The 17,986-nt window shown below is 37.3% G+C and overlaps 1 protein-coding gene across 2 annotated transcripts in view; it reads right to left on the bottom strand.

Annotated features, from left to right (window-relative positions):
* PRKD3 (protein kinase D3) overlaps positions 1 to 17,986 on the bottom strand; it is a 44,606-nt gene that overhangs the window by 4,609 nt on the left and 22,011 nt on the right. For both annotated transcript variants that reach the window (XM_042886566.1, XM_042886577.1), the window contains exons 8-17: positions 16,715 to 16,898; positions 14,897 to 15,020; positions 11,975 to 12,052; positions 10,286 to 10,562; positions 6,302 to 6,354; positions 5,856 to 5,928; positions 2,160 to 2,266; positions 1,415 to 1,576; positions 883 to 981; positions 415 to 682 (exon numbers count right to left, since the gene is read on the bottom strand). In XM_042886566.1, coding sequence (XP_042742500.1) covers positions 415 to 682; positions 883 to 981; positions 1,415 to 1,576; positions 2,160 to 2,266; positions 5,856 to 5,928; positions 6,302 to 6,354; positions 10,286 to 10,562; positions 11,975 to 12,052; positions 14,897 to 15,020; positions 16,715 to 16,898 — 1,425 coding nt within the window. The remainder of the gene's footprint in view (positions 1 to 414; positions 683 to 882; positions 982 to 1,414; positions 1,577 to 2,159; positions 2,267 to 5,855; positions 5,929 to 6,301; positions 6,355 to 10,285; positions 10,563 to 11,974; positions 12,053 to 14,896; positions 15,021 to 16,714; positions 16,899 to 17,986) is intronic.

Here is a 17,986-nt window from a genome sequence, read left to right as displayed (position 1 = left end):
AAAATTCTATATTCAACTTTGAATCATTTCTGTAATTATATCATAGTTTAGAAAAAGTATGTTTTATGACATCAGTGTTCAGCAAATACTCAGGCAAGATCTAACTTTTCATTGGGATATCTGAGGAATTTGGGGTTGTTTATCCCACTCCTTATGAATGCAATCAAGTCATTACATCAGATTTTCCCCCACTAAATCTTCTGGCTCCTTCTTTTCTGAAAACGATCCAAGACACTGTATTTAACATTTCACCTTTCCCATGTCTATGCCAGCTCACATTTAGCAATTCTGGCATACAAAACCCAAACTACTCAAGATTTTGGCACTGATCTCTCAGTGAACCTTGTGGTTTAGGCACTTGGATGCACTATCTGTGCTTAAAGATGTTCTAATAAAGCAAATTCATCTCTTTACCTTCACTGGAGATTTCCTTCCAAGGATTTGGTGGGTACATAAATGCTGCATTTTGAATCTGATCATTTATATCCTCATCTTCGTTAAATGGGAATGTACCACTAAGGCTCACATAGACAATAACTCCAACAGACCACATGTCTAGGGAGCGGTTGTAACCTTTACTCCTGAGCACCTCAGGGGCAAGATAAGCAGGTGTCCCCACCACAGAGCGCCTGAAAGATTTTTCACCAATGATACGTGCAAAGCCAAAATCACACAGCTTCACCTGCAAAAGAAATGCATTTTAAACTGAGAAATCTCTGCCTGATCTCCTAAATGTGCTACTGAGCAAAACCAGGGTGGTACTTGGTTCTATTCCTGTCATCGTTTAAATACTGAATGCACCAAAACGGAGACAAAAAAAAATACACCAAAAAACCAAAAACCACAAAGTGAGGAAATGAGTGTTTCTTAGTCTTCACTTACTTGAGGGAATGGCTCTGCTGATGCTAGTAGTACATTTTCTGGTTTTAAATCACAGTGCACAATATTCTTGAAGTGTAAATTCCTCAAAGCAACAAGTATCTATAGAAACAAAAGAAAATGTTCAAACTATTTAAATAGATCAAAAGCATCAAAATCCATACAGAAAGCAGTATAAAATTTGTTTCAATGTAGCCTTGAAGAGTTAATATATAACTACAAGCATTACTTTTCCAGTCAATAGGCTGGAACCAATGGTTCTGTGATGACCTTTTCTTTTATTTATTTATTTTAACTCCACCATTTTGAACATTTAGAGTTTTGATGTACATCTTTGGATATCCATAATGTTAAGCCTTGTGAAATAGGATCAGAAAAATATTCCAATTTATTTCCATGTTTTTTCAACTGCCATTCGATACACAACTCCTTGTGCTGTCTCACACACAGGAAATCCTTCTCCAGACTCCATTCTCACATAACTATGAAAGACAACTCTAGCCTTTCCTCTCACGGAGGGAGACCGAATGCTAACCTGAGTGACCATGAACTTAGTTATTCGTTCTGGAAGTCGACTTTTCTCACTGGAAAGAATCATCTCTAGCATATCACCATGCAGCTTTTCCATCACAACAAAGACCCGTTCCGGGGTTTCAAACATACATTCCAGGTTCACAATCCCAGGGTGATGCAAATTCTAAAATAAAGTAGTAGAAGTACATCACTAAAATAAAACAGCATGAAATATTCTGAATTACACAGCAATACTGTAGCACAAATCAAAGAGTAGTTAAACAGAAAGTTACAAATGAAAAACAAACATGTCAGAGGCAAGAAATTAGTTTGAAACATATACAATAATCCATGAAATACACAAACTATCACTAGTAAGGCTTTTTTTAGCACAGATTATCTATAATTATTTTACAGTTGATACACTCAGTAACTTGAGTACAGAACATGCAAAATCACCATTCAGACAGGGGAGCCAGTAATCAGGGACAACCTAAAATACTACAATTTCCAGCTGGCTGAGGGAGACATGGGACCAAAGTACAGGTCCTTGGTGCATCTCCTATTGCAGCAGATACTACCCTCAAGTTATCAACACTATCAAACGCTTGGCAATTCCCTACTTACAAGGATTCCTTCCTACAAAAAGACTCAAAAATCACATGCGCAGATTTAGAAATCAATACAGAGCACTTACAGACATTACACAATGTTATCAATGGCTTATGTGAAGAAAACTCAGACATGATACAAAAATAATTTTGTACCTGGAGAATGGCAACTTCGTTACGAAGCTGACTTTCCTGCTTAGTTGGAAATCTCATCTTGTCAATAACTTTGATAGCTACATCTCTTCCGGTCTTCCTATGTTTCCCTGAACAGAAAGTCAACATCAAACATCAAGAGGTACAAGTAATTCATAGCTATAGAAAACTACAGCAGAAATCTCTTTTTGGAGAAACGGTTATATTCTATACAAATCTACAATATCGCTCTATTTGTATTTAAAACTGCAGTTGGTATATGAGTAACCAGAAGTGACCAACCTCAATAGGAGGGCTGTAGGTAAGTCTAAATCATTTGCTTAGATAAGCATGTTGACATTAGCCCTGCTGAAAAGGACTTGTGGATCCACTACTGATGGATGGGAAGCTGGACATGAGCCAGCAATGTTCCCTCATTGCCCAGAAAGCCAACCGTATCCCAGCCTGCATTAAAAGAAGCATGGCCAGCAGGTCAAGGGACCTGCCCCTCTGCTCTACACTCCAGATGATCTCAGTACAGGAGAGATGTGGACCTGTTGGAGCATGTCCAGCACATCCTTGGAGATATTCAGGATCAAACTGGAGCAGGCTCTGGGCAACCTGATGTAGCTGTAGGTGTTCCTCCTCATTGCAGGGAAGTTGGACTAGATGGCATACAGGGGCCCCTTCCAACTCAAATATTCTATGATTCTATGTTAGAAGTATTAGGTGGAGTTTTGCCTTGTGCAAAGAACTTCTATGTTAGCAAGTGTTACCTGCTTCAGAATCTTGCCTCTCTTCTTGTATAAAAAACATACAAAAAACACCACAAGAGAGAAACTAACAAACAGAACAGCATTCAAGACAAATGTGAAGGAGGATAAACAACATCTTCTCCAGTGGTTTCAGCAGATACTTTTATGGGCTGCATGTGCTCAGAAAGTTATAACTAATAGTCTGCAGAAGTGTAGTCTGGAGGAACTATGTGCCATAAAAGACTAACACCCATCAGCCCTAGAAGTTTCTAATTTAGGAAAGAAAAAAAAAAAAAAAAATAGGGCTGATGATGCCAGTATTAAACCTTGCTGTAGCCTGCAGCAGCTAAGTGAGAAGCATCCTGCATACACAGGACATTTCAAGAGCTACGTGGGTAGCTCACCCAGGTTTCCTGTAACTTCTAAAACTGTTTTCTCTCACGTTTGAATCAGAGAGCTTAATGGGAGGACACACCGAAAGACTTGGATAATTTAGAACATTTAATATTAAACTAATACAGATAAAGTGAGCCCAAGCCAAAGAAAAAGAAAGTAATTATCTGCTCCATGTAAGGTCTGGAAGCTATTTTAGAAGAAGGGATGACACGCATACAGCTACAGCACAAAGAGCAACACAAAGGATTCTACCTGCTATCACAGCTAGAGACAGGGCTATGGAGAGCCCAGCTACAGCTCACTACTAACCCTGACAGCCTCACCTGCTGCTCTGCAGTCAGAGCTGCTGGCCAGGGCTTAAGTTAAGGCAGAGAATTGCTTTTGAAGGCTGCATGGAGCAACCAGTGTGCTTGCCTTAAAGATCCTCATGAATAAAGGCTCAAAATCAGGCTTATGTCCACTGGAAGAAGTAAGAGAGTGGAATCACTCAGTCCAAAAGAGTTAAACAAGGTTGTCAAATAGAACTAACAACTGCAAAAGAAATATTTTTTAAAATTGCATTAGTCCTACGGAAAACAAACTATACAAAGGCAAAAGCATAAAGCCTCAAGAGATCAGTGAAGCTCTGTCTCTTTTTCCTGTTGCAAATCAGCAATTTTTAGGCAAGATGTTAGGAATCACAGCTCCTGGCTATGGTTTAAATAAAACCCTAAAGTAGTTAGGGAAAATGTCTCTAGCTTCAATAAACATCAAATTATACTGAAGTGTCAAAGAAATACCATAAGAAAACTGAGAAACAAACACAAGGTTGCAGATAACATAAAACAAAAGCATCAAACTAACAACACACTTAGCTACAGAAGCTAAAAGTACACAAAGAAAGATTAACAGAAAGGTAGCCTGAAATTCCTTCTCTGTGTAAAACCACCCCAGGTTTCAGGGCAAGTTTAGCATCAGTAAAAAACTGTCAAGAATTGTTTTTTTCCCCACATGTTTCCCAATTATTCAGACCCTTCAAAATGAACCAAAGTAAAAAACGCAGGGGGAAACTATTCTCACAGAAAGAAACACCAGTGGGATATCAATAGCCCATAAACTTTTTGACTTACAACTTGCAAACGTCTAATATTTGTCCAGAAGGGGGGAAAAAAAGACAACAGAAGAAGCAACTTAATTATATCTCTATATTTCTTCAATTGATAGATTGAATTATTTCAGTAAGTCTGTAAAGGTCAGAAGATCATTGAAAAATACCAGCAACAGTTAGGCAGCGTGCACAGCCAACAAAAGAGAATTACACTATTCCCATGCACATTCTGCTCATGATTTTATCTTAAGAAATTGCACATGCATGTCTTACATGTTTTATGACATCGTTAAGTGAGAAGACTGAATATGATCAAAGCCTTTTATAAGCATTTATTATGTAAGTCACTCTATTGTAGTTTGAAAAACATGCACCTGAGGTTTATCTAAAATGGAGCTTAAGGGAGTATACTTAGAAAGGCAAAACATGTAACTACTGTCTGTATTTATGTACATTCTGTTCATAAGAAAGAAAGCATAATTCAATTCACAATATTCTTTAAGAAATCTTGGGGTGGAGACAAAGGAGCCTCTCAAGCATCGCTGATATAAACCAGATTATCAAACAAAGATTCCATCAGACAGTGCTGAAGTAACAGAGAAAAATATTTACCCACTATATTGGCAGACAGAAGAATGATAGCCACAGAATTTCCAGACTACAGTCAATATGACAGAAGCAGAAAGATTCCTACTTTAAATCATTAGTTACCCTTTTTCTTCCTTTCCAGATCTACGGTCTGTTGCTTTCTCAACATTGGAGATATGTTATATGGGACTTATAAGAAATAAATTTAAAAAATAACAAGGCATCCAGTTCATGACATATTTCTAACAGTTTTTCTTTTTGTGATTAAATACCATCAATAAGTTACATGTTGCAATGGAAGCTTTTTAATAAATTAGTGATATAACTACATCCCAAGACTAAAGCTGAGACTTCAGTAAAGAATTCCTCTACTTTATCCTGATGAGAAAAATTGGTAGTGAAATCATCTGCATAAAGTACTGCTAAAGCACAAACTAAAACACGTACTCTTCTGTTTTCAGCTGCTTCTCTCAGATATCCATAAAAATCAGAGCTATACTGCACAGCCTCTTTAAATACATAATTCTTACACTGTATAATACAGACAACAGTGATAGAATTCACTACTTAAATAAAAGTCACAAAGGCCAAACTGAGAGTGACTGCTTTGTATTTTATTATAGTCAAAATGCAATGTGTATTCTGAAGTGATTTTGAAGGAATGGAGAACTCTATGTGCAAAAAAAAAAAAAAAAAAAGGAAAAAAACCCCTAATTGTAAGAAACACTATAATCAAAATGCAAAGAGGCCATACCACAGTTATCCAAACCACACTTTTAACAAGATCAACTTCACCAAGATATTATTGATACAGCTAAGCAAACATAAAAAGGCCAACAATAATAAGTTCAGTTACACTCCTTCTTAGTTAAAAGCATAATGGATTCTACTTACCTCCATATACAATACCAAACTGACCGGAACCCAGAACTTCATCAGCAAATATCTGGTACACAGAGCTGATATCCTAATGCATGAAGAGGAGAAATCATAAGCATCAGGCATATTCAAAATGTTCATGAGCATATTAGTTAGTACTAGCTAAGCTGTATTTAAATTTTATGGTAAAATATTAAAGAATAATATCACTGCCTTCAAGGGAAGGGAAGAAGAAACTTCCTGAAGTGGTTCCACTTAATCACACTATATACAGAGACATACATGAATACAAACTAACAGGTGTGTCAAGTAAGTGGACTATCTCCTGTTAGGTACATAATATGGTCTTGTCCAGCTGAAATACCAGAGTGCTGCTTTCTCTGTCACAAACTGTTACTACCAATTACTTCAAAAACTCAGATTAATAAACACCATTTCTTATTACAATGCATGTGACTCACCACATTCTCCTGGACTTGGCAATTTGAAACAGAGATGCTTAGAGATAAATCTTCTGCAATAAAGAAGAAGATACAACAGAATAAGAAAATAGAAAAGTTAGGCTTTTGACAGCAAAAAATTATTGACTTTTATCCCAATGAATGATTTTTACAGCTGTTTTGCAAAAGCATCATAATCTGGAACTCAAGTTTCACAGACTGATTAGGTGAACAACCCAGGGAGTTTGCTGAGATTATTTGTCCATTTTTGTCATATCACTGATAATAAAAATGATGGAGCAGTATGAGAGTATAGAAAATAGAACTGGAGAACCAAAAGCAATAGTAGAGTGGCAATTGTATCAGAGTTCATTAAACTACTAAAAATTTCTGGTAGTAATAGGGAAGAATACAGATAAGAGGATTAGGTACATCCCCTGCAGTCAAATGTGTGTGATTAATTTTGTATATCTTGATGCTACACAAAACCTGCAATGTACAAGAAAAAGAAATAAATCAAGCAAAAAAGGTAACAAGACCTGATAGTCAGAAAAAAAATCCATAATATAAACAAAGGTTTTCAAAGTGTTTCACAGATATTCTGTAGAAGCGTTACCAATCTTTAGAATATAACAGCACATCTAGGAAGCGTAATTTTCAAGTAAAAGTACTAAAAAAGGGTGCACAATTTCTTTTCAGCCTGCAACAGATGATGACATGAGGTTTTCATTATAGAAATAACATTAAGATAAGCAGGCAAGAAAAGACATGTGGAAACAGAAAGCACCTTTTTCTTTTGACTTCAAGATGGAGGTCAGGCATCTCAGATAAACAGACACCTACTATTTCTTATGTTAATTAAAAAAAAGAAAATCACTTACAAGGTGAATGCAGGACATACTACAGACTGCAGATTTTGAAAAGAACCTTTATCACTCTCGGAAGAGCTTTGTGCTGTAGTAAGCTTACTGATGATATAAAGTTGGGAGTAGTGGCTGACACACTGCAAGGCTGTGCTGCCATTCAGCAAGACCTGGCCAGACTGGAGTGTTGGGCAGGGAAGAACCTTAACAAGAGCAAGTGTAGAGTCATGCACTTTGGGAGGAATAACCACATGCTTCAGTATAGGTAGGTTAGGGGCTCTACAGAGAAGGACCCAGGGATCCTGGTAGACAACAGGTTGGTATGAGCAGACAGTGTGCCCTCGTGGCCAAGAAGGCCAATGGCATTCTGGGCTCCATTAAAAAGAGCATGGCCAGCAGATTGAGGGAAGTTATCCTCCCCATCTATTCTGCCCTCATGAGGCTACTGTTTAGAATATTGTGTCCAGTTCCGGGCTCCCCAGTTCAAAAAAGACAGGGATCTCCTAAAAGGAGTCCAGCAGAGGGCCACAAAGATGACTAAGGGCCTGGAGCATCTCCCATGTGAGGACAGGCTAAGTAACCTGGGGCTGTTCAACCTGGTGAAAAGAAGACTGAGAGGGGATCTCATTAATATTTATAAATATCTAAAGGGAGGTGGGAAGCAAATGCATGAGTCCAGACTCTTCTCGGTGGTACGTAGCAATAGAACCAAGAGTAATGGTCTAAAACTTGAACACTGGGAGTTCTGTACTAACATGCAGAAGAGCTTTATGGTAAGGATGAAATTGTGGAGTCTGCTTTCAAGGAGATATTTAAGACCCATCCGGATGCCTACCTGTGCAACCTAGTGTAGGGAACCTGCTTTAGCAGTGGGGTTTGACTCAATGATCTCCTGAGGTCCCCTTTCAACCCCTGCAATTCTGTGAACGCATACCCAATTTTTGTCACCAGTGCCTTATCTCAAAGAAAGAATGTATAGACTTAAGATAGGAAATAATATTAGTTCTCAAAGGACTCTGACTCTGCATCTGAAATACAAATTGGAATTACAGCTATGCACGTGTCTACTGACTACTGCCTTCTGCTTGAAGTCAGGCAGGTCTGTATTGGAGTAACACAGAACACAAGGCAAAACAAGAAGGCATACAAAAAAGTTACCAAGGACAATTTGTTTCAACCTCGCTACAGTTTAACTAGAAAAAAAAGTGAAGACATCGTTTTTGAAACTATTTAAGGGAATACACTGAACCCCTCTCCACTGATAGCTACACAACACAAAGTATCTGCTTCCCCCCTTTAGGTAGGGACTGAGTTACTCCAAAATAGTTTTCTGAAGCCTCCAACGTGCACACAAACAAGGGCTGAAATGCTGACATTTATGAAGAAAACAGTAATGTCAGAATTTAACATCTAATTTACACCAGGTAATAGCTTATGTAATTGGCTACTTTTACTTTACTTTTAATCTCCCCATTCCCATTTCACCTCAGAAACATCATACAAAGAAACATCTCATCCCAAACACCAGGCAAAGCATCCAAAAGGATTCTTTCCTGTGAGTCAGAGTGGAGGAGTATCCCCATTACTAATGACTTGCTGTCAAAAAAACGGCATAAACTGACTAGTTGGTGCCTTGTGGACATTTTGACACTATACATTTCCTGCTGCTCTAAGTATTTCAAGCATTAGCAATGCCCGCTCTGGTCTACTCATTTAAGAGAACACATCTGAGGATACAGAATTATTACCTTTTTTTTTTTTTTTTTAAATATAAGTCCAATTTTCTTAACGGTTCTTGGGACACATCTGATGGAAGAAGAGGTAAGGACCTACAGTTTGTGGTCTTCTTAGAGTTGAGAGAACAACTGCACTATGAATGTGGAAATGCCACTATAGATCCACGGTCGTTTCTTATACTCCTACAATCCTAATCAAGCTAAAATATGTCTTTTCTATCTAGTCCATAGCTCTATTACTTGCTACTGATAATTTTTCATTCAAATTAAAAAAAAAAAAAAAAACGGGGGGGGGGGTAAAAAATTGGTTTTGGAAAAAGTAACTGCATTCAAATATCTCTCATTGACAGTCGGCCCTCAGTTTTAAAGAACAGAGAGTGCTTCAGCACATTGGTGTTTGGAACTCATATTTGCATATCAGAAGTGGCATTTTACATAGGTTCAAGGCCTGTTACAAGCTGCCTTCTTACAGCTATGTTTCTTGACTCTAGTTAATTAGAAATGCAAGTACACACATTTTACAGCTTACCATTTCAGACCACAGTTATATTTTCAGAAAGTGCCTTTACCTAAGATTAACATTTACGTGCCCTTAACTGTTGCTTATGCGCATAACAAGATACCAGAGACATAAAAACTAATCACAGGATCTCCTACAGAAAGAAAAAAAAAAACAAAAAAAAAACTAAGAGAAGATTAAAGAGTATCTGGAAGATGAAAGGAAACTGAAGAATGAAAACATAAATGTCAGTACAGAACGTGCATGACCGTTGTTGCAAAGGACAAGGAGATATCTGAAAAGAAAGAGCACAACATGTGCCTAGCAGAGTCTTGATAATGAATATGATCCTACACTAGAGAAAGAAGAGGAAAAAAAGGCACAAAAGGAAGAAAATGTATTTTATGTTACTGCTCAGAGGCTCAGCAAATATTCTTTCCATCACTAGCAACATTTATTTCATCACCAGCTTGCTTCTTTCTCCTTAGCTACAGATCTCTTTTTTTTTTTTTAATATGGATGATAATGTCAAAAAGCATCCGATTTTTTGTACGTACATAAATAACCTGATGGAAAGGGATGTTTGTAAAAGTTTATTAGAAATGTCTCAACTATGGTCCCCTTTAACATCCAGCAACTACGTGTGAATTCTTAATGCTCATATGATAAAAGTTCTGCGGTATGAATTTATGTGGGCAAACTGATTTTTTACTACTACTTGCTGCTACAACAGATTAAGAGATTTGCTCATACACCCTCCACAAAACTTGAGTGCCTCTTCTTAGAAACTTGTGGAAGATTACAGACCTAATTCAGCAGAAGATAGACAAACAGACTTTTCTGAAATGGAATCTCTACCATTTACAGCTTCAGAACACGAGTAACAGTGCCTTGTCTGCCTGCTTACTGTGATCTTTTCCTTGTCCTGCAGCAGTGCAAACGCTAGCTTGAGGAGTGACTGGCATCAAGGCCTGACGAATGGCTTTCTCCCAGCCCTGAGCTACGTCAAGTCCAACTCCGGTGGCAGCAAGAACAGGACTGTGGTGACTGCTGCCATTGTTTTCGCCAACAAAGTACACCATCGTATCAGTGATGATCTCAAAACAGTATGGATTGCTGCCCTGCACCATGTTTGAGAAATCTCGAGGCTGAGTCACCTGGAGAATTTCTGAAAGTGGAATCTCCTGAAGAAAAATATTAAAGATTAAATAATGAAAATACATACAATACTTTAACACACTACTGTTCAAAACTTAAAATGTTTGCAGAGAAATCAAAGCAAATATATCAAAATAGCAAAACACCAAGCTTCATAACTATTGTCAAAATGTAGACAAACCATTACCCGCCCACAGATCTCCAAATTCCTCTACAGATGCCTAGAGAGCCCCACCACAGTTCCCTCTATGCAACCACTGATCTCTATGCAAACTGTGTTCATGTTCAGCATAAGACAGCCCACCATCCAGCATACAGGTGATGCACAATTACAGAATGACTGTTTCCCACCGCACTCATAGATTATACAGCTTAGCCAGAGAAGAACACAATAGGGAAAAAGAAAGACACGTTAGGAAGAGGATGTAGTTGTACAAGCTGGCCAAAAGGTGTTACTTCACATTTCTGAACCAACTTTGGAAAAGATTATTTTTCATGTAAATATGAACAATTTCTTCCAATTTCTCTACCTCATCAGTTTAAGAACAATGTTACACTGTTACTACAACAAAGCAGTATTAGGGAGCAGATCTGAAGGAAGGAAAAGCTGCAAGTTCAAGCTAGTTGGAGGAGGACATTCCACATATACGGAAGGGCTTACAGGTGCACATCACTTGCAAGAGTAGTGAACAGGCAGGTGAACACTGGGCTGGCATTATGAGGTTAAGAGGCTGTAGCTGATTAGGATAAAGAGCAAATAAATGTAGAGATAACAACTGTGAATGTTTCTAATAGCACAGACAAATAATCCAAGATTTAAGCAGTAAAAAAAGGAGAGGTGAAGGGGCAAGTCAAGGACTAAAAGCAGTGACAGGATGGAATAACAAGCAAGGAACATATTTTACCAGCTGTGTTTTGAATGCACGGGGCAATATACAAGTATCAGGGAGGTCTGAGAAGAAGAAACTGCATTGGTCAAGATAGGGATGAAAAGGATCTGGGCAAGTTTAGCTGGGTGTACAGAGAAAAGGCTTGATCTTAGAGATGTTATAAAGGAAGAAACTGCAAGATTTGGACCCCCACCTAAAGGTAAAGAAAAGAAAGGGAAAAAATCTTGTTTATACAATTGCAGACATTTTCTGAATATTCCACCACTGAACACACTACTATATTTGCAGCATAACATGCTTACAGCCAAGCTTCTTTCATATAATGCCAGGCTGCACAGTAAATTCCCCTCTAAAATTTGCTCGCAAATTTCAGTTGTACAGTTGGGAAATAAATAAGCATGCAACTTTCAGTCACTACTTACTTTTTCACTTTAAAATATGGGGAATTAACATAATATTTATTATACTATTTGGAAGCAGTTATTTCAAGCACACAAAACCTCTTAAGGAAATCAAATGCAACACAATTATTACTCATCCTGAATTACCTTGTAATATTTTGTTCCAGACTCATTTTGAAATAGTGTGAGGCATTTGCTGTCTAGTCTCCAGTAATGTCTTTTCCTCTACAAAATGCACAGAACAAAAACATAAATTATTAGCAGTACTTATGGTATCCAATTATTTAAATGAGAAATTGTTTAAATAACTAAGATAATCAAATGATGTTAATCTACGGTTCTATCTTAGACTGGATACATGAAAAACACATTTTGGGAATACAGTTATTTGATTGCTTTCTTTTTTTTTTTCTTTTTCTTTTTTTTTAATTCAATAATAGGCTCATAGAACATTTGCACATTTCATATTTGCACAAACCAGAAAAAAATATCACTTACCTTCCAGTAACAGAGGTGATAACAGTTATCATCTCCTATAGGAAACAACTACTGACACAAGTTTCACTCTGTGTGCATGTGCTCACAAAATCTGAATTATTTTCACTTAGCAACAATTGTGGGAGCCATAATTTCTCCTTCCATGCCCTCACACCAACATGATGTGGGTTTAAGAACTGAGCAAGTCTAACAAGTCCTCCATTCTTTTGTAAACAGAAAATTCTGGAGGTCGGACGCGATGATCTCTAGAAGTCCCTTCCAACCCCTACAAGTCTGCAATTCTAGGTGGCTGAAGTGCATAGTGGCAAAAAAAAAAGATAGGCAGATTATGAGAGTCAAGTGGATAATCTATCTTAGGGAAAAGATGAAAAATTAAGATAAAAATCAAGACAGATTATGTAGCCACTTTTGAGAAGTCTCCATCAATGAGAAATATGTTTTCCATCAGAGAATAATACGCATATACGTTCTGGTACATAACTGCCTAATAACCTTAAGCATAGGAACATTCCTAAAAAATAGAGAATCATCTGAAAGCTATTTGGACTTGAAAATCCATATGCCTATATGGATCTTACTGACTTGCTTGCACCAAGCTCATATAGTCAGAAACTCTTTTTTTTTCCCCCCCAAAAAATCAAAGGCCCTTAGCTTCGGACATGACAATGCTTAGAAAAATAACACCCTTATTATACCTAATACAGAGCTTAAATGATTTCAGTCACAGGGAAGCTAAAACCATCTGTAGGAGTTAGGTGAAGAAAGCCAGGACATGAATAGATTTAACTGAATGAAAGTTCAAGCCAGCACCAAATGGAAACTGTGTGAAAGTATAAGGCTGAACTCATCCTTTTAACATATATGCTTTTTAAAACATCATAAATCAAGGAAGGCATAGAGTGTTTAAGGAACACGTTGGTAGGTACTCAGGAACTCTAAATATGCTTACAATCTATACTGAGAAAGGAAGGGCTCAGAATGAGAAAAACAAGAATACAGATGATAACAACAATTTCTCCTATACTGGGTGAAACACTTTGTTATCCAGGCTCAACAGAAAGTATGCCGATATGCTGTTAGAATGAACCTCTTTGGAACTAATGGAAAGTCCAAGTTGTCACAGGAACAAGAAAGAGTTTGACTCTGCTGAGAGAGAGTGGACAAGGGATACAGCTGATTCTGTAACACATAATACAGAAGCTTCCTTCCAGTAGGAAGCTCTCTGAAATCTTGCTTGGCTAAAGGTATCTTGCTTTGGAACAGAAAACTTTATTTACACCACCTTTTTGGTAGCTATCATCTAGATAGCAGCTTGACTGATAGATGAAAAAAAAAATTGATCTAAACTAAGGTGTTGGCTGAGACAATGCCAAAAAATAAAAATTAAAAATAAAATCCATGGAAAAAATGTTCTGGTTGTGCTAAAAGACAAAAACAGAGCCAAACACCAGGTATGCCCTGAGTACTGCTTAGAACTACTCGTCTTCTAACTATTATCTGGCTCTAATTTTTTCATAGCAGATGATAACTGTGCCTATTAAGGAGCCTAGACTGAAATCATACCTGAAATGCAAGATATTTATTTGGATTTGCAATAAATATAACTAGTTAATACAAAACTGTACTTTAGAGACCACTTGTTCAGCTGACAAACACAGAAAGTGAAAATACTGGAGTACCCTGAGCTGTCTATGATTTCAACACAACTGAAATAAACTAACCGCCCAGATTCCCTCTTCTGACAAAGCCCTTCACATGGACAAAGAATGCAGGAATATTTATGCTGCCTTTCTCATTCTCAATGTGACAAACTGGACTGCATGAGCTGTGGGAACTTCTCCACTTCATTCATTCATTTCATCCATCAGGAAAAGTCAATTCATTTTCTTGCATTAGATAATTCTCTGGAATCCAGTTATTCTTATCTTCTTTCACAAGACAAAAACAAAACAAAACCTTGCAAGGAACTTGCCTTAGAAGGTTCAATTAATTAAGAGATCATTACTAGTAGCACTGCAAACAAAAAGTGTTGACTTTGTGGAAAACGCTTACAAATCCAAGCTAATACAACCAAACCATTAATGTTTATTCCACAAACATGAAGAGAAATTGTGGTTTTGGAATGGGGAACAGTGCTCAGTAATGCTTACTATGAGACAGAACAAAGTGCTAGAGGAATAACAGGCTTCTGTATCTACACACCAAATTTACTAAATATCTCTATCAGTGGAATAGCATTGACTGTTTCAATACTGGTCATTTTATAACAGAATTAATATTTTCAGGCAGGTGAAGAAAACCTCCAAATGGGAAGAAGATAAATCCAGCTGAAATCTTGAACATGCTATTCCTTTCAGACTGATTAGAGATGCCTCTTTTTCTAAATTGAGAAGTGCTGATAGGTCATCACCTCAAAGATTTCTCCACTGCATCATACTTCCTCTTAACAAACACCATTGCTAAGTTATTTCAGATGGTACTGTAAATCAGATTATCTAGATAACAGAAATAAAATACAGTGGTTTAGAGAAATAATTTAAGTTACTGTAGGAAGAAACCGAAGTCACTGACCAGATTGTCTCTACTAGTATAGTGGACCATCCATCCTTCCTTCACCATCGTACTGCTCTTCCTCTTTGTATGCTTGATGGACTGTACAACCCTCATGAGAGGAATATTATTGCTTGTTGAGGGACTAAAAAAGAGAAAACAGTTAATATTTAAGCTAAAATATGAGTACTAATAGTACTATACGTCTAGCCCAAAATTTTCAAGAATAGGCATTTACTCTTCTCTTACAACTTATTTCACTGATAGATAAGAAATTTGAGCTCCCACTAGCTCTCTTTTAATGCAAGTACTGCAGTACTTGTATTACATTACAGAAAGCAAAGGAAACACACTGAAATGAGACACCTACACAAATAATCCTTTCGAAACAATTTACTGCTTGAATCTTAATCCAGCGTGGAAGTAATTAACATTGGCACTTTTACTATTTTCTCTTGACTAAGTCAAGTTAATTATTTCATAATATTACACTAATAAAGCACACTTTCAATTTGTGAAAACAGAAGAGCGTTAATTCAAATGATACCTGAAAATTTAAATCAATGTCATTTGTATTAACTTTCTTGAGTTAAGTATTTGATAATCTAACATTTTGACAATCGTTAGTTTAACATACAGGTTTCAGTCCTGCTCAGTATGGAGTGAGCCACCACTTTATCTGCTTAGTACAAGAGATCCTACACATGGTGCTAGCAGTTAAATTTGTAATCACATGAAATCAAATCATGAGGAGAATTTCAAATCAAAACATAAAGATGCTTTAACACAGTGCAGTGTTGTAGAAGTGGCTGACACAAGACATTGCACATGCCAAAAAAGAATTGCTTCAGATGCTATTAATAAATGGAAAAATTCTACCTAGAAGTAGACACAAAAAGATACTACTTCCAACTTAGGAAGTCCGTGAGCTATGAATCATTGAAAGTTGCTCTTCTTGAGCTATATGTTCTTCCTGCTTTCATACTCTTCCTTACATATTTGCCATGAGACACTGGGTTAAAATTACCTTTGATTGACCTATTACAATTACTCTTATTTTTAAGAATGACACTAAGAAAATCAGGATGATGCTATTCAGAATAAGAATTTCCCCAGAGACATGGTGGAGGCTTTCAAGATGCAATCAAAGATAATCACATCTAGGCTACTCTTTCCCACAAACGTTGGATCCTCTGGGATCCATTCCAACCTGGCCTGCTCTATGATCCTATGATAATATAAAAATTAAAAAGGCTAAACTTGATTAAAGGAACTATCACTGGAAGTGTTCAAAGTCAGGTTGGACAGGGCTTTGAGCAACCTGATGTAGTGAAAGATGTCTCAACCCACAGCAAGGGGCAGGGACTAGATGATGCTTAAACAGCCCTTCCAGCTCTAACCATTCTGCGACTCTAGGGAAAGTTATCTGATGAAAGACTTCAGAGAATCACATCCTAGTTAAAACAATTGGCTGCCTAGAATAAACTAAAATATAAGTATTAAAGTGTCTCTAGAGTAATTATTTTTAGATCAACACTTGTACACTAGTAATTAAATTAGGCTGAAGTCACAAAGATCTTTCCCACATCTTTGCCTTTAGCCACACTTTTAACCATGGTTCGATAATTTCATTTTATTCATTTAATAACATTCATAGCACAGCACTTTCCAAATGGAAGAGAACATATTATTTTACTGTACTTACATTTCAGGTTTGTGTAAAAAAAGAAAAAATACACAACTTAAAGATGGGCTACTCAGAAACATTTTACTTGAAATTTTCCTTTAGAATACTGAGGACGATACATCCAGAGCACAAAAGTTCATGTTATGACTTACCTGATGGTTTTAACAGCTTCTTCATCTTTGTCTGTATCAAGGTCAGATGGATCCATAAAAAAGATTTTGTCTTCTGGAGTTGAGGACTCCTCAGTATCATCCAAACCCCGACTACCATCACTATTCATTTCACTGCTATCAACCTCCATTGGCAGGTCCAAATCCTGGCCTGGGCTAGCAGGTTCTGGGAGCAACACAGGATGCAGATTTTATTTTAGAGCATAATTAAAAAAAAAAAAAAAAAACACAAAAAATTGTTCCCCAGTTCACATTTATGCAAATAAACATCATAGTGCAATCAGAACATAAAAAATCCTCAAGATTGTGCTAAATGATTCAGAGTGAGCTAATCAACATTATCAACTTGTTTGTGTTAAATACCAAAGTAAACACAACCAAAACACCACTCATACTGAAAGATTCATAGTGAAATTCTCAAGGCCTGAACTTGCATTTCACTAAGCAACTCTGCTCTACAAGTGATCAGCCCATCAATATTATTCCTTCTAAAATATAAATTAAAATATAAACATAAAGGGCAAAAGTTATTTTCTGGTTTGCTGGGCTCTCTCCAGTACATCCATATCTCTCTTTCGCTGAGATGCCCAGATGGAGACGCTACTTCAGGTATGGCCTCAACAGGGCTGAGGGGAAACATCTCCTTTTCAGCAAAGCACGACGAAACAACAGAGACTGGAGCATCTCTCCTATGAGGAAAGCCTGAGAAAACTAGGATTATTCAACCTGGAAAGAGAAGGCTCAGGATGATCTGATCAATGGATAGTAATCAACGCAGGGAAGGTACAAAGATGTCAGAGCCAGGCTCTGTGGTAAGCAATGACATGACTAGAAACAGAGCACATGAGGCTCTACCTGAATATCAGGGAACACTTTAACTGTGAGAGTGTCTGAGCACTGGCACAGGCTGCCCCAGAGAGGTTGTACAGTCTCCAAGCCTGGAGATACTCAAAAGCCATCTGGACACAGTCTTAGGCAGCCTGTTCCAGGTGTCCCCTCAAGCAATCCCAGCCTTTCCTCATAGAGGTGCTCCAATACCCTCATCAACTTCACAGTCCTTAGGTAGATTATCCAGAATGCTCATGCCTCTCTTGTACCACATTTCACTTGCCAACACCGATGAAGTAAAACTGAAGTCACCAAAATAAATTTCACAGTGAAATCTTAATTCTCAGCAATCTCAAGTGAAGGAACTTGAAAGGTAAAATAAAAACATGTAAAATAAAAACATGTAAAATAAAAACATGTAAAATA

This window comes from Lagopus leucura, unplaced genomic scaffold (assembly GCF_019238085.1).
Source record: "Lagopus leucura isolate 7727_CA_CO unplaced genomic scaffold, USGS_WTPT01 Super-Scaffold_73, whole genome shotgun sequence".
Classification (NCBI taxonomy): Eukaryota; Metazoa; Chordata; class Aves; order Galliformes; family Phasianidae; genus Lagopus; species Lagopus leucura.
The sequence above is the reverse complement of the archived record's forward strand: the minus strand, read 5'-3'. Positions and strand labels throughout refer to the sequence as shown.